The 27,578-nt window shown below is 41.3% G+C and overlaps 1 protein-coding gene across 1 annotated transcript; it reads right to left on the reverse strand.

The window, feature by feature from the left end:
• Positions 1–2,301: 2,301 nt before the first annotated feature.
• LOC145358758 (procathepsin L-like) lies at positions 2,302–23,010 on the reverse strand. Its single transcript, XM_080213019.1, has 8 exons — positions 22,937–23,010; positions 18,348–18,479; positions 17,792–17,914; positions 11,415–11,564; positions 9,914–10,138; positions 8,292–8,454; positions 3,245–3,362; positions 2,302–2,715 (listed from the first exon to the last, which is right to left on the reverse strand). Exons 2-8 carry the CDS (start codon positions 18,471–18,473, stop codon positions 2,616–2,618), a joined length of 1,005 nt encoding a protein of 334 aa, XP_080069145.1. The 5' UTR covers positions 18,474–18,479; positions 22,937–23,010; the 3' UTR covers positions 2,302–2,615.
• Between the last annotated feature and the right edge of the window lie 4,568 nt (positions 23,011–27,578).

A 27,578-nucleotide genomic window follows, 5' to 3' on the forward strand; every position in this document is an offset into this window, starting at 1 on the left:
AAATGACCTGGAGGAAAATGTGGATGGTCTGATTAATGAGTTTATGGATGATATGAGGATTGCTGGAGTGGCTAATCGTGTCGGGGATTGTCAGACCCGGTGTCTTACACAGTGAAATAAGAAAGTACATGACCTGCACTTGGTTAAGCTAATATTGGGTAGAGCCGTATATCAGCAAGCATGGAGACGGCTTCTAGCCTGTACTCTTTATTGTACGCTTGTAAACCGTTAAGAGTCTCTAAAGACTTGATGGTTAACCTGCATGTGACTACAAAGACTCTTTCAGATCTACTGCAGTGTTTAACACCCACAGCAAGGAGTTATATCACCTCAGTATCAGGACCTTTTATAGGTGAATGCAAAGCTATCCCTTTAAGGGATGTCCCTTGTCCCATAGGGTCTATCCACGGAGATTAAATTTTATTTATTAGTGTCACAAGTAGATTTACGTTAACACCGCAATGAAGTTATTATGAAAATCCCCTAGTTGCCACTCTCCAACACCTGTTCAGGTACACTGAGGGAGAACTTCAGCATGGCCCATGCACCAAACTAGCATGTCTTCTGAATGTGGGAGGAAACCCACGTAGACATGGGGAGAACTTGCAGTTGAGCAGTGACCCAAGCCAGAATTGAACCCATGTCCCCAGTGCTGTGAGACAACCACCATGCTGCCCATGGAGTTTGGATATGTTTTGGATATAGAATGCAGAGCTGTTGTAGGCTGAATTAATGGTGGAGGTTAGCCATGGCAATTACCAGGAAGGAAAGCAAGCATAGGCATGGAGGAAGCTCCTGTTGTGGTTGTAGAGCAGCTGAGGGTGTAAAAACCTATCTTGTTACTGAATCTAGTTTGCCTGTCACTCAATGTTGCAGCCCACATGCATGCAATCAATGATATCCTGCAACTGAGGGAGCCCAACAACTGCAGTGAAATTCACTGCTCTTTACTCCTGTGAAGCCTCGTCTATCTGAAATTGAATGTACAGTCCAACTTTAGTAAAGACAGTATCAATGTCGTGCAGCGTGCAGCTGTTTTTGAAATGCTGATCCTTAGACATGCCAGACATTCTAGGGCACGTTGACTTTGACTTTGACAGCTTCTGGCAGGGCATGACAATCAGTGCTTTGAGGTCTTTAACGACGAGAGCACAGATGTCGCTGACCACCTACCTTGAAAGTGGTGGTCTCCTGCTGCACTGGGTCTTTCCATGTCCAGATAGCTCTGTCTTTAACAGTAGATCCAATGCTGGGGATATGGCATCCATTACATGTTTGGCCCTCGCCCCTGTCCCCTACCTTTTTGCTGATGGGCTCTGCCTTTACTAAGGAGTGTGTTGCTCAGCTGCTTATCCAAATGTGCTTAGCAGCCTTCCCTCTTGTTCTGTTATCTTCACAATGCCAGGGAGATGACAACCTCTTAACCAACTGCCCAGTCTCCATGGCACTTGCACAGAGCCAAGGCACTTCTTTTTAAATGGTTGAATCCCCAATCTCTGCCATTTAAATTTGTAAAATTCCCTGGGGCGGCTATGATCTCCTTAATCCCAATCAACCATTCTCCCTCTGGTTGGTGACTGACCATCGTTCCTGGTCTGGCAGCACCTCAACTTTAAAAATCTCATCCTTATTTTCAAAACCTTCCATAACCTCCCTTCCCTATATCTGTAATCTGTAGCCCTGCAACCCTCCAATTCTGGCCTTTTGCAGATCCCCCTTTTTCATTGCTGCACACCATTCCTTTTGCTGTCTTGGACCTAAGCTAAGGAATTTGCTCCCTAAAGTTCTCCAGCTATTTTCTACTCTTCAACCTCTTCTCCTTTAAGATGCTATTAAAAATACCGCTTTTGTCTTAACATCCCTTATGTGGCTTGAAATTAAATGTTTGATAACACTCTTGTCAAGTGCATTGAGATATTTTATGTTAAAATGATATATAAAAGAAAGTTATTGTATATAACAAAGCGTGGCATGTATAGTCTAGGGCTGATACCACAATTCCTACATCCTATTTCCAGTAGATCATTAGATCATCATCCCAGCATAATTTCTGGAATAATTTTTGGTCACGACAGCTAGATACTGCACCAATTTATTTCTCTAGCATATTTTTAATTTTCATTTGCTCACATGTACATGGGGCTGTTCTATGACTGAGCCTATTAATAGTAATCCGGGTACTGTTCCTGATCTACCTTTGTGAGGCCATGATACCTGGGAACAGGAGCCAAGGAATCAGATGAGTCTCCAAACTTTCTGGGTGCACGAATGTGTTGATAATAAATAAGTTACAGAAGTGTGTCAATAGCAATCATTTTATTTTATTGAAAGATGCATAGCCATTCGCAGTAAGAAAAAGCATGTCCAGATTTTGGGAATGCACTCTGATACACGCCTCAAAGCAATAATCAATTCAAAGCATTCATTTGGATTCAATAATCAATTCAAAGCATTCATTTGGATTCGATAATCAATTCAAAGCATTCATTTGGATTCGATAATCAACTCAAAGCATTCATTTGGATTCAAATTTGCAATCCAATGCAACAATTTTCTTGCCAGCAATCTCATTTATATCTTGCAGCAGTTTCCTAGTTTTGATAGTGAAATCACCATTACACCAGAGGGTAAAGTGCGTTAGAAGCAATGCCACATTGATTGTTCGTGTCCTTGGCAAGAAGCATGTAGCCTTTGTCGCCCCAACTCTTTCCCCAGCTGGAAAAAATAATTGAACATTCATTCACTCTATTGTCCGTGTTTTTAGAGTTAACAGCTACTCACAAGTGCAGTAAGACTGTGTTGCTTCTCACTGAAGTGTTTGTATCTTTCTGGTGCTGAGTCTGGGAAAGTGTAATGTGACCATTCTAATCTTCAGATCCAATCAATCAGGTTTTTTTAGAAGTTTATTACCAGAGAAGTTTTTAAACAATTATTTAGGATTTTAAATTTTGGAGAATTAGGCAGAAACTGCGACACAGTTGCTGTTAGATTCCCACATGCAAGTGTAGCTCCACTGGGGTGAAAGCTTTATTGACTGGGACTCTGCTCAACTATAAATACAATCTCAAAATATGTACATCTTAGAGACCATATAGGGAGATCTGGAGGAAAAATTGAGTTTTTTTCCCTTCACACTCCCTGTTTCCTTGGTTGGTGTACGACAGACCATTCTGATTTATTAGCCTATTTCTAGAATAGAAGCCTTCAGAGCAAGGAGACTTGAGATTTCTCTTGCGCAAAGTACCTGTTTTTAATAATCCAGTAATTCTGCGCAGATTCTCCTTTACCATCAGTTCCATATCCCACCACAAGTACTGCGTGATTCAACTTGGTCTTGCTGCAATGTTTATTGCGATAAACTCCTGTATGGGAATAAATTTGACCAGATGAAGAGCTTACAATTAATCTACCAGTATGACTCTAAGTGTGAACAATTGGTTTTACTTGTCTGAATAATTTTCCCCTGGAAATCAGTGGTGGGCCATGTACTATCAGCCTGTATCATAGAACAATACAGCACAGAAGACAGCTATTTGGCCCAACTTGCCTGGTCTTTGGTAGAACTATCTAATTAACCCCACTCCTCTAGGAACGGCAAATTGCGCGGAGGGTGTGGAGAGTCTGCAGAAGGATCTAGATAGGCTGGGCGAATGGGCCAGGAACTGGCAAATGGAATTTAATGTTGGCAAGTGCAAGGTGGTCCACTTTGGTAGGAATAATGGTAGGAAGGACTATTACTTACGTGACGAAAAACTGCAGCAGGCGATGGTGCAGAGGGACCTCGGGGTCCTTGTGCATGAGTCACAAAAACCCAGCCTGCAGGTGCAGCAGGTGGTCAAGAAGGCTAATGGGATGCTGGCCTTCATAGCGAGGGGGATTGAATATAAAAGTAGGGAGGTCTTGCTGCAGCTGTATAGGGCATTGGTGAGGACGCAGCTGGAGCACTGTGTGCAGTTTTGGTCGCCGTACTTACGCAAGGATATTTTGGCCTTGGAGGGAGTGCAGAGGAAGTTTACTAGGCTGATACCAGAGTTGAGGGGGTTGAGCTATGAGGAGAGGCTGAATAAACTAGGCTTGTACTCGTTAGAGTTTAGAAGAATGAGGGGAGATCTCATTGAGACATATAAGATGATGAATGGGATGGATAGGATAGAGGTGGAGAGACTCTTCCCGCTCAGAAAGGACAGTAGGACTAGAGGGCACAGCCTCAAGATAAAGTGGGGGCGGTTTAGAACGGAGTTGAGGAGGAACTTCTTCACTCAAAGGGTGGTGAATCTCTGGAATTCTCTGCCCGTTGAAGTGGTGGAGGCTGCCTCGCTAAATATTTTTAAGATGCGGGTTGATGGGTTTTTGATAAGCGAGGGGATTAAGGGTTATGGGGAGAGGGCGGGAATGTGGAACTGAGCCACGACAGATCAGCCATGATCTTATAGAATGGTGGGGCAGGCTCGAAGGACTAGATGGCCTACTCCTGCTTATGTTCTTATGTTCACTGCTCTTTCCCCAAAGCCCTGTAAGTTTTTCCCTTCAAGTATTTAGTGAAGAGAATTCTGCATCTGCTTCCACCATTTTTCAGGCAGTATGTTGCAGATCTCAACATTCTGCTTCTTAAAAAATGTACATATTTTATCATGTAGTCTATTTTGCCAGTTACCTTAAATCAATTCTTTGTCCACTGAAAACAATTTTTCTTTGCATATACTTCTCAAAATCATTCATGAATTGAACACCCTTATCAGCTCCATTCTCACCTTCCTTACTTCAGGAGAACAATCTATATCTCCAGTCCCTCCACTTTTTTTATTAGCAGTTATCCCTGGTATGAGACCATTGCTGTCAAGGTCAATATTCATAAACCATCCCTATTGCCTTTGAGAAGGTGGTGGTTTTTTTGAACTTTTACATTCCTTAACATAAGCACATCCGCAATGCTGTTAGAAAGTGTTATTGACTTTGGCCTGGTGACAGTGAAGTGATAAATGATGTATCTCCAAGTTAGAGTGTTGTGTAACTTGGAAGGGCACTTGCAATTGGTAATTGCCTATGTCCACCTAGGTAGCAGAAGTCACAGGTTTGGAAATGCTTTCGAAAGAGCCTTGGTGAGTTTCTGCAATGCATCTTTGATAGGATGCACACTGCTTACTAGCATAAGCATGTACTGGTAGACAGGAGTGAATGTTTGAAGTGATAGTGGATGGGGGTTCCATTTAAATAGGCTGCTTTGTTCTGATGGGATCGAGCTTCTCAAGTTTTATTGAAACTGCATTCATCAAGGCACATGACAAGTATTACAGCATAGTCCTGACTTGTGCCTTTTAGATGATGGACAAGCTTTAGGGAGTCAGGGGTGAGGGATGAGATACTTGCCACAGAATTCTGTACATCTGATCTGCCAGCCATTGTGATATGTATATAATTAATATAGTTCAGTTTCTGGTCAGTGGTAACTCCCACGATGGTGAATTAGTAATGACAGAACTGCTAAATGTTGAGGGTTGAAGGCTAAATTCTCTCTTATTGGAAATGGTAATTATCAGACCCTTGATGTTGCTTGCCACTTATTAGCTCAAGTTTGAATGTTGTCTGGGTCTTGCTGCGTATGAACATAGACTTCATTATCTGCAGAGCTAGAAATGGAACTGAATACTACCCATTAATCAGTGAACATTCTCCACTTTGCACCTCATGAGGGAGGTCATTGATGAAGTAGCTGAAGGTGGTTGGGCCTAGAACAGTGCCTGACAAATCTTGCAGTAATGTCCTAGGACCAAGATGATTGGTTGCTAACAATCATAATCCATTTCCTTTGTATTAAGTAGACTCGAGTCACTTTAGGGATTTGCTCTGATTTCCAATGACTTCAGTTTAACTAGAATTTCCTGATGCTACACAAATGCTGCTTTGATGTCAAGGATAGTTACATTCATCTCACATGTAGAATTCAGTTCTTTTGTCCATATTTGGACCAGAACTGTAATGTGTGTGGAATTGAGTGAACCAAAACTGAGCAGCGGTTATACGAGAACAAAATGTGCTGGAAAAACGCAGCAGGCCAGCCTGTATCCATCATTGACCTTTCATCAAAAATTTGATAAAAATCAACCTGAAACATTAACTCTGTTTCTCTCCACAGATGCTTCCTGACCTGCTGAATTTGTTTTTGGCATTATTTCTTCTAATTTCAGATATCTGTAGCATTTTGCTTTTGTGTGAGCATCAGTGAGCAGGTTATTGCTGAATAATTTGTAAGATTGCACTATCAAGGACACTTCCCAAAACATTGCTGATCATTATGTGTATACTAATGGGCTAATAGGTGGCTGGATTTGATTTGTCCTACTTTTCCGGGACAGCGCGCACCAGGGCAATTTTTCAAGTTGTTGGGTAGATACTGGTTTTGTAGCTTTACTGGAACAGCATGGCTACACATAACCATAGTGTCCAAAGCATTTTCAGTGTCTAGTGAGTTCATCTGCTTCTTGATGCCAAATGGAGTGAATTGAATTGCAAACTCTCCAATCTTGCCCTTTGCACTGACCTTCATTACTTCATTGTCTACTGCCATTCTTGTCTGGGTGTTGTGGAACTGCAGACCTTTAATATGATTCGATGGCTGTGGGATTGCCTAGCTCAGTCTGCAGCCTCCTGTTTTCCATGTTTAGCATAAATGTAGTCCTGTGTTGTAGCTTCACAAGATTGGCATCTCATTTTTAGGTATATCTTGTGCTAGTCCTGGCAATCTCTGCAGCCCTCATTGAACCAGGGTCGATCTCCCGCTTGGTAGTAATAGTAGAGTGAGGAATGTGCAAGCCATGAGGTTACAGGTTGTGGTGAAATGCAATCCTGCTGCTGCTGATAACCTACAGCACCTCATCAGTGGTTCATATTTTGAAGCAATTAGGTCTGATCTGAATCTATCCCTTTTAGCATTGGGAGTGTCACAGAGGGTATACTCAATGTGAAAATGGGACTTCATCTCCACAAAGACTTGATTTCTTCAACCAAAACTGTCATGCAAAATTCTGTTTGGAATTGTACAGGTAGCATGTGATATACCTATTATAGTTTGGTGAGGACGATGTCGAAATAGTTTCCCCCTTATATAGTTCTTTCACCTTCTGCCACCAGGCCAGAACACAGCAGTCGCTCAATAATGGTGCTTTGAGCTGCTGTTTGGTGAATGAGGTTGTCTCCCATCCAGAGTATATTTTGTGCCTTCAGTGTTTCGTTTGAGTGGTGTTCAGCATGGAGAACGGGTTACCAGTAGGAAATTTCCTTGTTTATGTTTAATCTGCTGCCATGAAACTTCATGGGGTTCATAATTAATGCTGAGGACTCCCAGGGCCAAAAAAAATCTTAAATGCATACCAGTGTGCCATCACCTCTGTCCTGGCAGTGGGAAAAATGGACTGTAAAGGTGCACGAAAGCAGTTTAGCACCACCTCCTCAAGGGCAATTAGGCATTGGCAACAAATGTGGCTTTGCTATCAATGTAAGATGTCTCACAACACCAGCTTAAAGTTCAACAGGTTTATTTGGTAGCAAAAGCCGCTAGCTTTCGGAGCGCTGCTCCTTTGTCAGGCAAGTGGGAGTTCTGTTCACAAACAGGGCATATAAAGACACAAACTCAATATGTGCAGAACTTGGCTGTAGCGATGTTCTGCACACATGAGGATGGCCTCAACCGAGATCTTGGGTTCATGTCACACTATCTGTAACCCCATGACTTTTCTGAGCTTGCTCTCCACGCACATCGTCTGTACCTTTAAAACTTGATTACCTGTAAAGATTCGCATTCCAACCATTATTTTGTAAATTGAGTGTGTGTCTTTATATGCCCTGTTTGTGAACAGAACTCCTACTTACCTGACAAAGGAGCAGCGCCCTGAAAGCTAGTGGCTTTTGCTACCAAATAAACCTGTTGGACTTTAACCTGGTGTTGTGAGGTTTCTTACTGTATTCACCCCAGTCCAATGCTAGCATCTCCATGTCTTTGCTAGCAATGCCCACGTCCCTTGAAAGAATGAAAAAAGAACAGGATGAGACCATTCACAACATGCCAGTGCGAGATCTTTGGTAGAACTATCCAATTTATCCCATTTCCTTGCTCTTTCCTCGTAGCCTTATAAACTGCTACCTGGCCATTAGAATATTAGAGGAGATTACTGCAGGATTCTGTTTATTCATAGTCCTTGACCTCCAATATGCAGCTTCCATCAGTAGCAGAAAGCACGTTCAGGTGCCACAGCGCACAACCTCCCTCTTTACATGCAATCCCAAGTTGCTTTTACCTGAGTGATAAAATTGGAAATGAGCTGCATTAACCGAAACCGATATAGGCCCAATTGAGGCTACTGCCACTGCTAATTCACGCTCATTGCCACGTTGAATGCTTTTGTATCCAGTGCACTTGGCAGCACTGTACTGGCGTTTGTACTTACAAACCCATCCATTCTGTAACGTAAAAGAATTTTTAAAAATTAAGTTTCATTTGAGCAAATCTGTGGAGGTAATGATTCCCATTATCTCAGACAACAGTGACTGCAACTTTATATGTCGACAAGTTTGTGTAGAAAATCAAATGCCAGGTCAAACACTTGTTCAAAGTGGTAGATTTTTAAGAGCATCAAGGATAGAGAGTAATAGGAAGGCACAAGATCTTTGAACGGGGATTGCAGAAAATCAGACACCGTAAGCTGAAGACAGTTACTGATGGTGGAGCAAAGACAGAGGAGCAGTCTGTGCCCTTGCAACACTGATACTTCACTCTGTTGGTTTACATTTGATCACCTAGGCTAGGGACAGAAGCTGACAGCCACCCGCATTTAAAACAAAATCTGGCTGTAAGCGAGGCTGACAACTAATGCCTATTCCTTGTTTCCATAAGTAAATGGTAGTGGAGGACCATCTTGATCTGTGTAGCTCTCTGCTAAAGCTGTGAGGCCACTTCAGGAAGCAGCTCAGAGTCGTCGATCATGTTGGAGTCACCTCATGGTTACTGAGTAACTGAACCACTATAATAACATACCTCACTGCCTGACTTAATGGTGCCTTATGATGAAGCAGCAACTTTGAGGTCAGGGAGGTGCAAACTGGGGAAAAGAACTGTTGTTGCTTATTTTCTTCATGCCTTTCTTAATCTGAATTGTAATATCCACAGCAACCTGCCTGGAACTTGGGAGTATATCTGTACAGGGTCAGATGTCACAAGAGGTTCCAGGAATAACTTGAACAGAAGATGCAGGAAAGATATACAAGAGACTGTGTAAACTGGGGTGAATAAGGAAAGAATCGTCCCCCTGGTTGAAGAATCATTAGTTTTAGATTATCAGAAGGTGGAGAGAGGTTTGGAGAAATGTTGGAGATTAAATACTTGCCACTGGAATTAGTTGGGAGAAACATCAATGTATTTTGTAAGAAAATAGTGGATAAATATTTGAAGAGAGTGGAAGAGACAGGACAGTTAAGGGCAAGCCATGCAACGGGATTAGTTTTGGATTTTCTAGCAAAGATTGCATGTATGGATAAATGTGATATGGTTTTGTGTAACTGTCAGTCAGACTCTCTTTGTGACCAGATCATTTGCTAAGATAGATGGTAATAGGACACACTCTTCAGACCCTATTATACCCAGTGGAATAGCAACTTGACCAGTGCACGGGCATAGCACACTTGAATGAATAATGGTAGTCATAAAGTGATACTGATTTAAGAGCAGAGTATAGTGCTGACTTAAAAATAGGATGTTGAGGACAATTATAATGAGAACTTTTAAAGCAGAAAAGAAATTTGAGAAGAATATAAATACACAGTTTGGCAGATATTGTTTGCACTATTGTTTGACTGTTGGTCATTTATATAGTAGACCTGTAGAAAACAGCGTATTTTGTCACTCTCCAAAGTAACTTCTTACCTTCCCAGTGTAGGGATAGGAAGTCTCGTTGTCTATTCCGTGATTTTGCTGTATATATTTAAAGGCTGCTGATACATGTCCACCGCAACATCCCTTGTTGCCATAGCTGCTGGAACAGTCGATGAGATTCTGTTCGCTCAGTGAGATGAGTTTTCCTGTTTTCTTGAAGGTCTGCCCTTCGAGTGATCCAGTTGCACTAAATGCCCAGCATGAGCCACAACGACCCTGGTAATGCAGCAGTCAAGGCATTATTTAATGGTTGTACAAAGTGATTTGGCTGTCCTGGTACATGAATCACAAAACGTTAGTACACGTGTAGCATGTTTAGAAAAGCAAATAAAATGCTGGCATTGCAAGGGGAATGAAACATAAAATTAAGGAAGTTTTACTGCTGCTTTACATGGTCTTGGTGAGGCCGCATCTGTGTACAATTTTGATCAAGTTGAAAAAGAAGGTCATTATGTTAGAAGCAGTTCAGAGAAGTTTAATCAACTTCTGCCTGGAATGAAGGGTTTATCTTATGAAGACACATTGAACAGGTTAGGCCTGTACCCAGTTAAGTTCAGAAGAATGATAGATGATTGTATTGAAACACACACAATTCTAAGGGGACTAGATAAGAGTGGATAGAAGAATATTTCCTCTTGTGAAGGAGACTAGAACTAAGGGGGACAATTTATGAATAAACGGGTCTCCCTTTTAAGGCAGGTCATGAATATGTTGAATTGTCTTCCCATGAAAGCAGTGGAGGCTGGTTCAATGGATTTATTCAAGCTTGAGTTAAATAAGGAGTTCAGGATTATAGGAGACACTCATGATCTAATCGAATGGCAGAGCCTGCTTGAAGAGCCAAATGGCCTGTTCCTGCCCTTAAATCTTACACTCTGTCCCATGTCCAAAGGTGAATAAAGTCACTCTTTTGTTTCTCTTAGTTATAGATCAATTTAACCTGTGATTCAGTGTCAATGTAATTTAGTTATCATTCACCACAATAAATTGTTATTTGAAGAACTGTTATCATGATGATAGGTATGTGAACATGATTATCAGTACAAGCAGTGATGAACCAAGATTATATTGGATTACAACAAGGATCTAGAAGGATTCTTGTCAATATTTTCGTTGAGTTATCAAAAATGCATCAAGCATGTGCTACAGATAGTTGAGCTACATTGACCAGGGATCTGCCTGACATAGTGACTTTAATCCACTGCTATAAATCAGTAAATTAACATTTCTAATGGGATCATAGCGTATGTAATTGGAAGTAATGTTTTATTTCAATTAAGGTGTCAGTCTTTCAGTGGAATATGTTAATGAATAATCCACATTATGCTCAAAGTTGATCATGTATTTTGATATTCTATATACTGACCCCACTGATTCGTTGACAAAATTTTCTGACAAAAACAATGAACGTTCATCAGAATCTAACAGGGAAACTGGGCTGTGATTTACATAATTTAGTTGAACCTGAAAACGCTTTAATGTATATTTTCACCTGACTCTTCACTTCTGTGACAAAGCCATGTTTACGCCAATCAATAGCCCGAGGAACATCATACTCATGGGGTGCTGGTTCATACAGAGTAGAGCTCTCCAGTTTTCCTTGAACAAATCCATTCATCTGTTGGTTGAACTCCTCATTAGTCTAAAGGAAATAAAAGTTAAAGAATGAGAGTGTGCTGTATTTTTCATGAATATCTGAAAAAAATGAAGACTTGTATAGTGCAATTATATTCTTGGAATGTCCTAAAGTTTTTTTTACAGCCAACGAAATCCAATGGAAGTTAATCAGTGTTGTAATGTAGGAAACATCTGCCAACTTGCTCACAGCAACGCTCTACAGTAGCAATGTGATAATGAGCCAATAATTTGTCTTCAGTGGTTTTTGCTAATTGAAATTTGGCCTGGACAATGTGGAGCCCACCTCCTGTTGCTTTAAGTAGAGCATGGGGTCTTTTAGCTGCACCTGAGAGGGCAGATAAGAACATAAGAAATAGGAGCAGGAGTAGGCCATCTAGCCCTTCGAGCCTGCCCCGCCATTCAATAAGATCATGGCTGATCTGTCGTGGCTCAGTTCCACATTCCCGCCCTCTCCCCATAACCCTTAATCCCCTCGCTTATCAAAAACCCATCAACCTGCGTCTTAAAAATATTTAGTGAGGTAGCCTCCACCACTTCAACGGGCAGAGAATTCTAGAGATTCACCACCCTTTGAGTGAAGAAGTTCCTCCTCAACTCCGTCTAAACCGACCCCCCTTTATCTTGAGGCTGTGCCCCCTAGTCCTACTATTTTTTCTGAGTGGGAAGAGTCTCTCCACCTCTATCCTATCCATCCCATTCATCATCTTATACGTCTCAATGAGATCTCCCCTCATTCTTCTAAACTCTTAACGAGTACAAGCCTAATTTATTCAGCCTCTCCTCATAGCTCAACCCCCTCAACTCCGGCATCAGCCTAGTAAACCTCCTCTGCACTCCCTCCAAGGCCAAAATATCCTTGCGTAAGTACATATCCCCATCCCCTACCACTAAGTCCCCTTTCTCATCCTCTAAGGGACCAACGTTCACCCTAGCCAGCCTCTTCCTTTTTATGTACTTATAAAAACTCTTGCTATCCTTTTTTATATTAAGCGCTAGCCCAGCTTCATAGCTTCTCCTACCCTTTTTTATCAACTTCTTTGTCAATCTTTGTTGACATTTAAACCTCTCCCAATCCTCTTCTCGCCCACTACTCTTAGCTACTCTAAACGCCTCCGCTTTTAATTTAACACTTTCCTTCACCTCCTTTGTTATCCACGGTTTATTACCTCTCCTCCTACTGTCCTTTTTGACCATCGGAATAAATTTCTGCTGAGCACCAAGAAAGATTTCCTTAAAGATCCTCCACTGCTCCTCAGCAGACCTACCTTACAACGCGCTCCCCCAGTCCACATTTGCCAATTCTTCTCTCATCCTACCGTACTCCCCTCTGTTCAAACAAAGGACGTGCGTCCGGGAACCCACTTTCTCTTCCTCCATCTGCACCAGAAACTCCACCACACAATGATCACTCTCCCCAAGAGGATCCTTCACCGCAAGGTCCCTAATTCTACCCGCCTCATTACATAACACCAGATCCAAGATAGCTCGCTCCCTCGTCGGCTCCAACACACACTGTTCCAGGAAACTATCCCGGCAGCATTCCAAGAACAACTCCTCGAGCCCACTGCGTCTAACATGGGTCGACCAATCTATATGTAGATTGAAATCCCCCATAACTACGGCCGTCCCATTCCTGCACGCCGCTCTTATTTGCGTGTTAACAGCCCACCCCACCTCCAGATCATTATTCGGGGGCCTATAGACGACACCCACCAGCGTCTTCCTCCCTTTGCTGTTCCTAATCTCTACCCACAACGATTCCACTTTCTGCTCCTTGGCTCCAATATCATCCCTTGCTACCACCCTGATGCTATCCTTAATCAGCAGAGCTACGCCACCCCCTTTTTCCTCCCGCCTATCCTTCCTGAACACTTGATACCCCTGGACATTCAGCTCCCAGTCCCTGTCACCTTGCAGCCACGTCTCTGTAATGGCCACCAGATCATATCCATTTGTGCCGATCTGCGCCACCAGCTCATCCACTTTATTCCGAATGCTTCGTGCATTCAGATAAAGCGCCTTCATCCCAGCCTTCACCTGGACCCTATTTGCCATAACGCCACCAACCATACTCACGCCCCCTACTCCCTCTATTATTGGGACATCCTCGGCCTCTTCCCTTACCTGTACCCTTTCCTTAACTTTAGACCCCGTAATAATGTCACCTACCCTCGCACCCTCCCCCCCCCCCCCCCAATTAGTTTAAAGCCCTGTCTACAGTCCTCTTTACTCGATTTGCCAGCACTCTGGTCCCAGCACGGTTCAGACCAATCCTATCCTGCCCGAACAGGTCCCACCTACCCCAATACTGGTGCCAATGCCCCATAAATTCAAACCCATTCCTCCCACACCAATCCCTGAGCCACCCATTCACTTCCTTAATCCTATCAACCTTACGCCCGTCTGCACTCAGTTCAGGCAGTAGCCCAGAGATAACCACCTTGTCGGTTCTACTTTTTAATACCATTCCCAGCTTCTCATACTCCCTCCCCAGATCCTCAGTTCGCATTTTGCCTACGTCGTTGGCACCCACATGTACCACAACGACCGGATTCTCACCCTCCCACTCCAGGTTCCTCTGCAGCCCAGATGTGACATCCTGGACCCGAGCACCAGGCAGACAACACACCCTTCTGTGCACTTTGTCCTTGTGACAAAGGACAGTGTCAATACCCTTCACCTCACTATCCCCAATCACTACTACGTTCCTTTTGTTTTACGTTCCTACGTTCCAGATGGGTCCTTGGTTACCATATCATCCATAACAAAGCACTACTGTCAGAGTATTGCCCTAAGGACTTGAATGCAAACCCACCTGAGTGTGCTACAACCGAATTTGACCCTATATCTTACTGGGTTAGGGTTCGATCCATCATATTTTGCCTTGACCTATGGTAACTTGTTTAATTGGTAATTTGGGAATGAACTCGATATCTGGCTTATAGGGTCCTGATACTTGTTGGATATTGCCTCATCAGAGAATTGCTATTTGCTGATGATTCTGCACTAGCAATCCATACCAAGGGCCAATTCCAGCAATAAATGCACAGACAAACTCACACCTGTAAAGAATTTGGTTGGACGAATCTGCATCAGATGTCCAAGATGTTGCCTTTCCACCAATCAACATTGCCAATATAACTGTGGCGATTGTTGATAACTTCACTTATCAGGTTCCACAATTACCAACAATCTATCACATGATGCTGAATTGAACACGTATGCTGCAGAAGCTGTAACTGTTATCTCCAAGTTGAATAATAGTGTGAAACAACAGCAGACTGACAGAGCAACAAACTGAGTCCAGTAAACCTGCATTCTTAGGACACTAGTCTAAAGTTGTGAAACCTCGCAAATATATGCCAGGGAGAAGATAAGACAGAACAGTTTGCTGTCACTATCTCCAAGATATCATTGGTATTTATAGGTGGGACATGAGATCCTGGAATATCCTAATTCCATCAACATACACTCATTAAGTCAGTGGTATCTGCTCTGCCTCATTCTCCATCAGATGGGTGACAGGGTCATAAACACAAAGATCATTTGTACAATGAACTGGTTGCCGGGTCGCAACCTGCTGGCCTTCTATACCTATATTATGGACACCTGTGAGCAACGTGTGATGATGGCGGACATTGAAACTGTCACTTGGGAGGGAAGCAGTAGCAGATAGCCATAGCCTCTGGAGACTGGCCGAATGAAGAGTTGTGAAGAAATGGTGTGCTCAGTTGGCCAGCAAGAAAGCCCAAAGAAAACAGAAGCCATTGAATCATCTACTTTCTGAGCCCACTGTCTTCCTCTGCAGAAAATGTGGCAGGGACTGTCATGCCAGAGTAGGGCTCCTGAGCCACACCAAGTAATGTTTAACAACAAGAGTTAACCATCAAGACGCAACTTATCATCTCACGATAGTGGTAGGATCATGAACTAGGGAGTACAGTTTCAAAATAAAAGGTCTCCTAAATTTCTTCTGAGTGTTGCTAATCTTTGGAATTCTCTAGAGCAAGAGAGGGCTGGGTCAGTCAGTATGTTCAGGGCTGAAATAAATGGAATGTTGACCTACAAGGGAACTGAGGGATACGGAGGCAGCCAGGAAAGTGATGTTAAGGACATGATTAGATCAATTATAATATTGAATGAAGCTAAATGGGCCAAATGATCTACCCTTGTTTCTCATATTCTTATGGAAGGCTGCCAAAGAAATTGCTGTATTCTTGGTAAATGATTTTTGGGAATATGGTGTAATTGTATTCTGGAAAGAGGGGTTGAACCTCTCGTGGTCTGAACGTTAATTGAAAACTTATAGAATTATATTAATTATATCATATTGGATTCCCCAGTTGGCAATTTGCCACATAGCCTGAATGATTGGTAAGAACCCTTTTAGTAGACCAATCAAGAAAAGGCTTAGATTATACTTGGGTAATGTTTCTTCATGTCTTTATGCAGAAGCGATGACCTAGTGGTATTATCGTTAGATTATTAATCCAGAAACTCAGTTACTGCTCTACGGATCCGGGTTTGACTCCATGCAAGTAGTGGAATCTGAATTCAGTAAAACATATCTGGAATTAAGCGTCTATTGATGACCACGAAACCATTGTCAATTGTCGGAAAAAACCCATCTGGTTCACTGATGTCCTTTCAGGGAGGAAATCTGCCAAACTGGCCTGGTCTACATGTGACTCTACAGCCACAGCAATGTGGCCAGTGATGCTCAAGTCTCATGAATGAATTTAAAAAAAAGAACTCCCTTTAGCACTTTACAGCCAAAGACCTACTTTGGAGTATAATGATTTTTGTTTTGTATTTAATAGCAGCGGCTAGTTTGGGAGAATATGTTGTGACCAACAAGTTCCTCCAAACAATGATTGAATGACTTTGGTTTTAATGGTGTTAGTTGTTCAAAGAATTTTGACCAGCTCACTGGGAGAATTTTGTGCTCTTCTTTGAAAAGTGCCATGAACTTGTTTAGATTCACTCAGATGGGGAATATGCTTAACATCTGATCCAAAGAATTACAACCTTGAACAGCGTAGCGTGCCTTTAATAGTGCAGTGGGATCTCACAAACCTCTATTAAAACAGTATTACAAGCTAAGTCAAACTGGCACTGAATACTTGCAGTGAGATTGACAGCAGTTGCACAAAGTAGGGGCTCATGGAGGTAACATACTAACATGGATAAAAGATTGGCTGGCTGGCAGAAAACAGTATGCATAAACGGACCTTTTTCTGATTGACAGAATGTGACAAGTGGGCTCACCTGGGTCGGTGCTGGGGCCTCAGCTTTTTACAATTTATATCAATAATTTAAATGAGGGGTGTGAAAGGCATGTCAATTTGTAGATGACAAAGATAGGTAGGAAAGTATGTTGTGAAGAGGATATAAAGTGGCTGCAAATGGATATGGATAGTTTGAGTGAGTGGGCAAAATATTGGCAAATGGAGTATAATATAGGAAAATGTGAAGAAGTTCACTTTGGCAGGAAGAATAATACGAGTATTACTTAAATTAAGAATGACTACTGAATTTCGATGTGCAGAAAGATCTAGATGTTCTTGTGCATGATTCATGGAAAGTTAATATGAAGTTACTGCACGCAATCGAGAAGGCGAATGGGATGCTATCCTTTATCACAAGAGAATTGAACATCAAAGTAAGGATGTTATCCTTCATTTATACAGGGCACTGGTGAGACCACATCTCTAATACAGATTTGGTTTCTTTATTTAAGGAAGGGTGTAAATACACTGCATGTGATTCAGAGAAGGTTTACCAGACTGACCGGTCAGGTTGTCTTATGAGTTTGGACAATGTGGGCTTGTTTCCACTGGAGTTTAAAAGAGTGACGGGTGAGTGGAACTAAATATATAATATCCTGACAAGGTTGACATAGAAAGGATGCTTCTCCTTATGATATATCCAGAACTAGGGGGCACTGTTTTAGAGGTTGCTCATTTAGGATAGAAGTGAGAATTTTTTTTTCTGAGGGTTGTGAGACTTTGGAACTCTGTCTCAGATAGTGATGGAAGCAACATTTTTAAGACAGATTCTTGTTAGGCGAGGGAATTGTTGGTTATCGGAGTAAATGGGAATATGGAATTCAAAGCAAGAAATAGATCAGCTATTATCGTATTGAAAATGGAGCGAACTAAAGGGGCCAGTGGCTTACTTCTGCTCCTATTGTATATGTCCATAAATAGTCCTTTTATGTCTGAGACTTACCATATCACCGAAGTGATTCATCTCCATGCGAAATGTGTGTTTTCCCATTGAATACTCCAGGTTATGCTGTTTAATTTTGTCCAGGTTCTTCTTCCATGTTAATCTCCTCCAATTTTCTTCTTCCTAAATGTAAAAACATGAGAAAAAATAATAATTTCACAGACAAGACTCTTGAAAATTTGACAGGTCCAACAAGAGCATAGAGATGACTAGCAGTGATTACAAGCTAGCCATCTGCTTAAAGAATTCAGACTGTGGTTTATATATTAGCTTAATATATGGTTGAAATATAAAGTGATGTAGATCGTCCCAAGTCATTAAATACTTCCTTTCATTTTATATGTAACCATTGTTTACACCATTTAACGTGTACTTATTAAAATAAATTATATTTCACCCCCTGCACTCCAACAATGACAGAAAGCATCTGGACCCTAATCATGAGCTTTTATGGATTAGTTGAGATTTTCAGTCTTTTTTTGTTTTAATGATGGAAGCAAACAGATGAGTGAACCCCTTTCCAAATTGAATACCACAAGTGTCTTCCGTTTCTTACCTTTCCATACTGTTTTCCATGAAGTGATTTCCATTTCATCCAATCTTCATCCAGTGCAGTGTCAAAGGTGAGTGAAGAGATTCCACTCAGAATACAAGACACCAGGAAAAGAAAGAACTTCATCATCTATTGCTGAAGAGATTATATCAGTTGTTAGACACAAGATTAATCATTATTGAAGTACAGTATATTACCCTTTATTGCAACTAATAGCCACTGATACCCCAATTCCAATGACTCGCCTTTGACATTATTTGTACTGATCTGAGCTTTGTACGTTAAAACCTTGATAACTTAGACCAAGGAAGGTTACAATATAGTCAGAGGTTTCCAAGATTCAGATTAATTTTGGACGTACATTGGCTACTACAGTGTAGCCTGAAGGGGAATAAGTGCACTATGAGCATGACTCTTGTTGGGAATGAATAAGCCTGGTCAACAGCATTGGATATATTCTCCAAAGCTGCCAGGTTGTAAGATGTCATGTAAAAATGCTTCCATCGAGCTGAAGATAGCTGACACTTACGTAAACCGAAAGCATTCGGATTCTGAATATTGATTGCTGTAAACCCCATTCAAATTTCCACCCTAGCTTGATATAACTCCTTTCACAAATGATGGATTATTTTCTTTTTATCCAATTTTAACAACTTTGTGTTTATATGATAATGTAATTAAACATACCAAGTCACTTTGCAGGAGAATTATAAAACAGGGTTCGGCACAGAGTTACACAAAGAACCATTAGGTAAGTAAAAGCTAGGTCAAAAGGATATGTTTTGACAAATGTCTTAAAGGATATAAAAGGGATGGAGGGGGAATTCAGAGCTTAGAGCCAAGACAGCTGAAGACCTGAAATTAAAGCTGGAGCTATTGAAATCAGGAATACTCAAGACGCCAGAATTAGAAGACAAATATATTGGAGGGTTGTGGGGGTGAGAAAATTTGAGAGACTGGGGGGAGGTGGTGAGACCATAAAGGGATTTGAAAACAAGGATGAGAATTTTGAAATGGGCTAAGACCTGGGTGAAAGCGAGAGTGCTTCTGTGCCATCTTCATCTGTAGCAAGCATTAACTGGTTTACTTTTGAAGTGAAACCAGACGGATAAACCACTCTCTAATACTAAACCCAATATGCAACCTAAGTGGACAACAACTCGAAAGGTTCAAAGATTCACTTACAGTGCACTGAATCATTGGAAGAAACACGTGTACATAATTTGACAGCTTTTTATGAAGTAGTTTATCGGCTTTGGGATAATGCCAAATGGCCGTTGCGTTTAGTGACAACGGAGATGACCAAATAGAAATGCCTTATTTACATTGCAATTGTTAGGCTTGACTAAATGTTGTAGCATAGTTAAAAGAATTTAAAAACATGCAAAGGACTCTTGTGTAATTGTAAAATCAAAAGGTAGAATCCTTACCTTTGGACTGCACAAACTCAAACTCTGAAAAAAGATGCAGGCTTCTTTTTGTTTCTTTATTCTTTCACTGGATGTGAGCATCCTGGAAAGGCCTGCATTTGTTGCCTATCCTTAATTGCACATGAACTCTGTGGCTTGCTAGGACATTTCAGAGGGCAGTTAATAGTCAACCAAATTGCTCTGTGTTTGAACCAGGTAAGGATGGCAGATTTCCTTCCCTGAAGGACATTACTGAAGACCAGATGGGTCTTTATAACCATCAGTGATAGTTTCATGATCACAAGGACTGAGGCTTGTCTATATCCCAGCTTTATTTAATTGAGTTTAAATTCCACCAGTTTGCGATGGTGAGATTTGAACTTGTGTCCCCACAAAATTAGCCTGCGCTTCTGGATTACTATATGAGTAATATCACCACTACATAACCGTTTTCCCTAAATTTTGTTCCAGGACAATTTGGCCGATATAAAGAAATCATCATCTGGATGTTTGTGAATTTTTCATGTGAGGTATTTTCTCAGATTCAGAATTCCCAGTCACCTGTAAGCAATACTCATCTTTTTGATCTGGAATTTACCCTTTTCTAGCCATGCTGTTTGTAAATGATTGTGAGACTTAGCCATTACAACCCCTACTCCCTATATTACCATTGTGAAGCTTCATGTGATTCTGAACTTATACAGTATAATCAAACTCAGATTTGAGTTCCAAAATGAACAAGGGCTTTTCTTAAGGCGGGTGGACAAACAATATTGTATAAAACCAACAAATAAAGTGATAATAATACCATTCACTTTTTAAGGATAGGAATTTCCACAGGGCCGAAGTAACTTCAGTGAAAGAACCACAGCAGCAGCCTTGGAAACTTGACAGTGTTTGCCACTTTCCCTGAGGTTTACAAGTATCTTCTGTCAAATTTGTAGTGGCAATTGGAAAAGCACTCCACCTGAAACCCAACCCTGTAGAGTCTACCAGCTCACTATAGTCCCAGTATAGGGGATGTATGAGTACACTTAGAAGGGTGGGCAAAAGGGAGCATAAGGTAACTTTGGCAGATAAGGTGAAAGAGAATCCAAAGAGATTCTACAAGTATAGTGTAAGGGCAAAGGAGTAACTAATGAGAGAATAGAGCCCCTTAAAGATTGGCAAGGTCTTCCACATATGGAGCCATAGGAGATGGGTGCGATCTCCTCAATAGTTACTGAGGAAGCTAGGGAACTCGGGAAAGTAAAGAGTGATGTCTTGAAAGGTGTCCCAATTACAGAAGAGGCGGTGTTGGATGTCTTAAAGCACATAAAGGTAGTCAAGTCCCTGAGACCCGATTAAGCATATCCCAGGACATTGTGGGAAGCTAGGAAAGAAATAGCAGGGCTTCTTGCAGCAATATTTATATTATCAATAGCCACGGGTGAGGTGCTGGAAGACTGGAGGGAGGCAAATTTTGTGCCATTATTTAAGAAATGAAAAGGTTTAGGAACTACAGACCAGTGAGACTAACCTCGGTGGTGGGTAAGTTGTTAGAGGATATTCTGAGAGACAGGATATGTAGGTATTTGGATAGGCCAGGACTGGTTAGGGATAGTCAGCACGGCTTTGTGTGTGGGAAGTTGTGTCTTGTAAATTTGGTTGAGTTTTTTTTTGAAGGGATGACCAAGAAAATAGGTGTGCAGTGCGGTAGATGTTGCCTACATGGACTTTAGCAAGTCCTTTGACAAGGTACCATATAGTTGACTGGTCAGTAAGGTTAGATCACAAGACATCTAGCCAGTTGGATAGAAAACTGACTTGGAAAATCTTAGCAGATCTGACAACATCTGTGGAGAGAGATAAAGGTGTTTTGAGTCAGGGATAACCCTTCATCAGAGCTGAATTTTAATTCCAGTCTTGGTTAAATGGGATCCAAAGTTGATGAATAAGAATGGGGATACTGAGTGAATTAGACTTGTGAGTGAGGGCATGGGCAGCAGAGTTTGGATGACTTTAGGTTTACAGAGGATAGAAGTGGGAGGACTGCCAGGAACATGTCAGAATAGTCAAATCTGGAGGTAATAGTGCATGGATTTCAGCTTCAGATGAGCTGAGACAGGGCAGAATTGGGCAATGTTCTTAGGAATAGGGTGGACATGTGGTCAGATACTCATCTCAGAGCTAAGTATAACATCAAAGTCGTAAACAGTCTGGTTCAGCTTCAGATTGTCGCCAGGAAAGAGGGTTGGGGCTGGGGACCAAGGAACAGGATTTGTAACAGGGATTGAAGACGGTGGCTTCAGCTTTCTTGATATTTTGTTGGTGGAAGTTGCTCAATCAGCCTGACCATTTAGAGTTGGTGGAGGTGTTGAGGTTGCAAAGAGGAAAGATAACCAATGATCTACAGACAGTTGTAAATCAAACCCAATTAACCCAGTTTGGGCTTCGTTATTTGATCGGTCAAGGCTGCTTTAGATAATTTCTGCAGAATATGATTTAAATTGTTTACACTGAAATCAATGGTTGTATTTCCTTATCATTATTAAATATATAGCGATGACAAAGACGTTTGTCCCTCGTTTAATCTACCTGGGAAGCGTGAAACTAAATATCCTTCCACTTAGCTTTAATTAACAAATAAGAGCAGTTTTGGGCCATTCCTGTGTATCTCAATTGACCTTGGTCTGCCATAACTTAGTTTCTATGCCTTGTAGACACTAAACCACAATAACCTATTTAAATCCTTTGTGCATCCTTCTACATCTTTACAGTGCCTCTGTGGCTCACTCGGTAACCATGCCTCTGGAACAGAAGGTCAGATTCGCAAGCCCATGAATTATAAATCTAAGCTGATACTTCAATGAAGCACTCGTAGAATGTTGTACTTTTGGAAGACCTACCTTTCAAATGTGACAAAGCAAGATCCCATCTGCCTTCCCAGTTAGATGTAAAAGATCTAATGACACTTTCAAAGAAGAGCAAGGAAATTCTTCCTGGAGTGCTGAGCAATATTTATCACTGCAATACCTAACAGATCTAGGTAAGACCTAAGAAAGATCTATAGCAAAGACAAGTTACATCAAGCCAAAGCTCCAAATTTGATTTAAAAGGCCTTTTAGTTTGGAGCAGGATAGGACACTGAAAGAAAAAAATACATTCCAGCAGTGCAGATTATTAAAAATATAATAAACTAACCTTGCTTAGATCTTCACAGTCCTGTACTGCAGCTCACTGTGCTCTCGGACTTCCTGGAAACTTACAGATATCTTAGTTTCAACTCACTTGCAAGATGACTAATTGATTTAGGCGTTAACTTAGCAGCACTGCCTTCATTGTACTCTGCTTCATCCACAAACAGCCAATGAAGCAAGTGAACTTCTCAAAGCATCATTTCCTATTCATACATTCACTCTTAAATCCAAACTGCCAAATAAGTTAATTTCATTTTGTCTATTCATGTGCATCTTCTGTAATCACCAAGACCAGTGCCAACTGTACTGAAGGTTTTTCTACTTTCCACTGACAAACTGCATTGATATGTGCAGTCCAAATCTGCACTAATAGCACCCAAACTACTTCACCAGCACAGCATCCCTACTATGGAGCAATCTAAATATATTGGTAACTGGTAAAGATGCACAGGCATTATTTTTTACAAGCCGTAACATTTGGAGCATTCCAGGCTTCCATAAATGTTTATTGCTGTTCTGGAAGTGAGTTGTCAGCTAAGGATAGCTCCAGGGACTATCTCCAGCCTATGTTGAGCTAGTTAAAATGGAGACAAATGCCTATGGCATTTCTGTCACAGGTAAGTGAGTAGAAGATCAGTTACTAGATCCCATAGCTGTTCATTAACCAGTAGCCAATGCTCGAAGATGGCACACTGTGGATATGAAATAAGAACTTGCTGGATTTCGGTTTTGACAGATAAAAAAAGAGCAGAGATGTTTATCTACTTTATAATTCACAGACTATTATCTTAAGGAGGCAAGGAATCTTATAAGCAAGAAGGCTTTATGTGATAATATGTGCCCAGAGTTTGCAGCTTAAACAATATGTAAGAACTAGGAGCAGGGGTAGGCCATCTGGTCCCTCAAGCCCACTCCTCTGTTCAATAAGATCATGGCTGATCTTTTTGTGGACTCAGCTCCACTTATCCGCCAGCTTGCCACAACCCTTAATTCCTTTACCGTTCAAAAATTTATCTACCCTTGCTTTAAAATCATTAAAGAGGTAACCTTAACTGCTTCACTGGTTAGGGAATTCCACAGATTCACCACCCTTTCTGTGAAGAAGTTCCTCCTGAATTCGGTCCTAAATCTGGTCCCCCTTATTTTAAGGACATACCCCCTGGTTCTAGTTTCATCTGCCAGTGGAAACAATTTGCCTGCTCCCATCTTATCTGTTCTCTTCATAATCTTATATTTTTCTATAAGATCTCCCCTCTTTCTTCTGAATTCCAATGAGTATAGCCCCAGTCTACTTAGTCTCTCCTCATAAGTCAACCCTCTCAACTCTGGAATCAATGTAGTGAATCCCCTCTGCGCTCCCTCCAGTGCCAATATATCCTATCTCAAGTAAGAAGACCTAAACTCTACACAGTACTCCAGTGTGCCTCACCAGCACCTTATACAGCTGCAACATAACCTGACTGTTTTTAAACTCCATCTCTCTAGCAATGAAGGACAAAATTCTATTTGCCTTCTTAATTACTTGCTGCACCTGTAAGTCAACTCCTTGTGATCCTTGCACAAGGACACACAGATCCCTCTGCTCAACAGCATGCTGCAATTTTTTTATCATTTAAATAATAGTCCACTTTGCTGTTATTCCTACCAAAATGGATGACCTTGCATTTACCAACATTGTACTCCAATTGCCAGATCCTTGCGCACTCAGTTTAACTATCTATATCCGTTTGCAGAGTTTCAGCATCCTCTGCACACTTCGCTCTGCCACCCAACTTAGTGTCATCTGCGAATTTTGACATACTACACTTGGTCCCCACCTCCAAATCATCTATGTAAATCGTAAACAATTGCAGTCCCAGCACTGATCCCTGAGGCACACCACTAGTCATTGATGGCCAACCAGAAAAATTCCCATTTACCCCAACTCTTTGCTTTCTGGTAGTTAACCAATCCTCTATCCATGCTAATATATTACCCGTAACACCATGCACCTTTATTTTACGCAGTACCTTGTCAAATGCTTTCTGAAAATCCAGATATGCCACATCCACAGGTTCCCCATTGTCCATTGCGCATATAATGTTCTCAAAGAATTCCACCAAATTAGTCAAACATGACCTGCCTTTCATGAACCCATGCAGTGTCTTATCAATGGGACAATTTATATCCAGTTGTCTCGCTGTTTCTTCCTTGATGATAGATTCAATCATTTTCCCTACTACAGAAGTTAAGCTAACTGGTCTATAGTTACCCACCTTCAAGATAATAGGTTTTAGGTCCTCACCTGCCATAGCCTTCCTGTCATCAATTTTTGGCATATTATTTGTATCTTCCACTATGAAGAGCGACACAAAATACCTGTTCAATGCCTCAGCCAGCTTCTCATTTTCAGTTATTACATCCCCCTTCTTACCCTTTAAAGGACCAGTGATTACTTTAGCCACTCTTTGTGCAGGATTGTCAATGTTTTCTGCCATTACAACTGTGAAAATAACAGCAATTTTAGTATCCAGAAATGTACAATAAAAGGAAGAATTGCTGTCACTTGATTCTTTGCTCCTCCACAGGGTATTAAAATCCTGTTAAAGTCATCAGGTGAAGGGGCAAACCCAGAAAGCTTGTGAGTTTACTATCAGATAAATTGGTTGAACTTTAACCTGGTGTTGTGAGACTTCTTACTGTGTTTACCTCAGTCCAATGCTGGCATCTCCACGTAATGTTAAAATCCTTGCAGAAAATATTTAGAAATCACAACTGATGTAAACTTCCCTTTTTATACTGTACTATCACTTTATGAAATTGAGGTCGAACTGTCTTTTTAATATCATACTAAATTTTCACAACTGAGTAACTTATCTGGAATGTCAGATTTTTACATTATGATAAATGTATAGATTTTTTGATCTTGAATGTTTTTTATTTTAGCTCCTACTTTATTCCCATGTGTATGCCCCAATCTTCATTTCACTTTGTAAAGTTTGGAAAATGTGAAGGACAATCAGTGCATTTTGCTTTCTGGTTTGCTGGCTGAGAGAATACTTCAATACGGTTGTATGCTTAGTGACTTGATTATAGCATTGTTGCTGGTTGCCTGGAGATCCCTTTGACTAATTGTCAGAATCAAATGAACATGACAAAGGCATCACTAGTTATTTGTGGATAACTTTCTTCAAGGTCAGTTCTGAGTGTCATCACTTTTCAGCTGACTGCAAAATCCAGGTCTTTGAGAATGTTGACAACACTTATGTGAAGGCCTAGTTCCAACACCCTTGCAGGAATACGCAAGAGCTGCAAAAACCTACAGTGCAGTATAGATCATATGATAATCCCATCGCTATCTGCAGCAGAGCTCTGGACAGTGGTCCAAAGTGTTCATTGTGATCTAAAAATCCAGATTCACTTGGAACTGGGCAAGTTGGTCTCTGCACAGGCCTGTTAATATTGATTCAGTTTTCTTTCCTTGAAGTGAGGATACTTGCCTAGGAATGCGGCTTATGGCAGGAACCTGTGCGTCAACTGATCTCCATCAACCTGAACCCATATTCCTGGACTGCAGTGGTTCAGGAAGATGGCTCATCTCCTCCACCTCAACAGCAATTAGGGATAGGCAATAAAAGCTGACCTTGCTATCAACATATTCATTCCAGAAACAAAAAATGGATTCAAGTGACACACTTTGAAGAGGCTTTTTTTACACTTCAAAAATCATAGATTCTGAGGGGATCTGATTGAGATCTTTAAAATAATTGAAGAGTTCTATTTTGTCCAAGCACATGGGCTATTTGAGCCACATAATTGAGTAGAGTTAGACTACAGCAATATGAGTTGCCAAACATAAAATTAGATTAGGAAGCTCTGACCTCTGACTTAAGCTGGTCAGTCTTTATGGTGATTGTGGATTCAATACCAACTTCAATTTGGGAGTTACGTGAGAATATAAGTAAAGGCATTTCAAGCTATAGAAAGTTAGCAAAATATGGTGAGATCAGTTACTGTAATGTCCTAAAGTTTGCCGCCTTGTCTTATGCAGGGGCAAAGACTCTGCCAGAGTGTTTACCTAGATCACCCTCAGGGATAAGCAATCTATGCTGGCCCAGCCAGCAACACTCAAGTCCCATGAATGAATATTATAAAAACTCAATGGTTGCCTGTCGTGGTAGTGTGGGTGGCTGGAAAGGGGCGTTGTGGGGGGGGGGTGCACGGGATGAATGTTAATGCTGCATGTAGGTTTCGTTATTTCAGGATAAGGTAGATTTGATTGGCCGGATGATTTTACCCTGTTCTCTATGTATGAATGCAACCTACCCTCCAATGATATTACAGCCTCATGTCTTGCTTCCAAATGTTATTCGGGTTCTACAGCTCAAAATGCTGAGTGCAAGAACAACTTGTTATTTTTCACAAAAATGACAATCAAAGCTTTGGGGCACACTGAGAAGGTGAGATGAAAGCATAGTCATACAGCGCAAAAAGAAGTGTGATGACGTGTATTAATACTGTGCCAGATTGCTGCCAACAACTTACTTGTACTCACTGTTGGCTGATGCATAGGAGTTACCTTCTGTGTATCATCACTTTGATGTGGTGGAAAGTCTTGTGCACCCTGATGATCTCTTGTGCAATACTGCCAGGAGCTCCTTGAAGGA

The sequence above is a fragment of the Carcharhinus amblyrhynchos genome, chromosome 26, assembly GCF_965287045.1.
Source record: "Carcharhinus amblyrhynchos chromosome 26, sCarAmb.v2.hapA, whole genome shotgun sequence".
Lineage (NCBI taxonomy): Eukaryota > Metazoa > Chordata > Chondrichthyes > Carcharhiniformes > Carcharhinidae > Carcharhinus > Carcharhinus amblyrhynchos.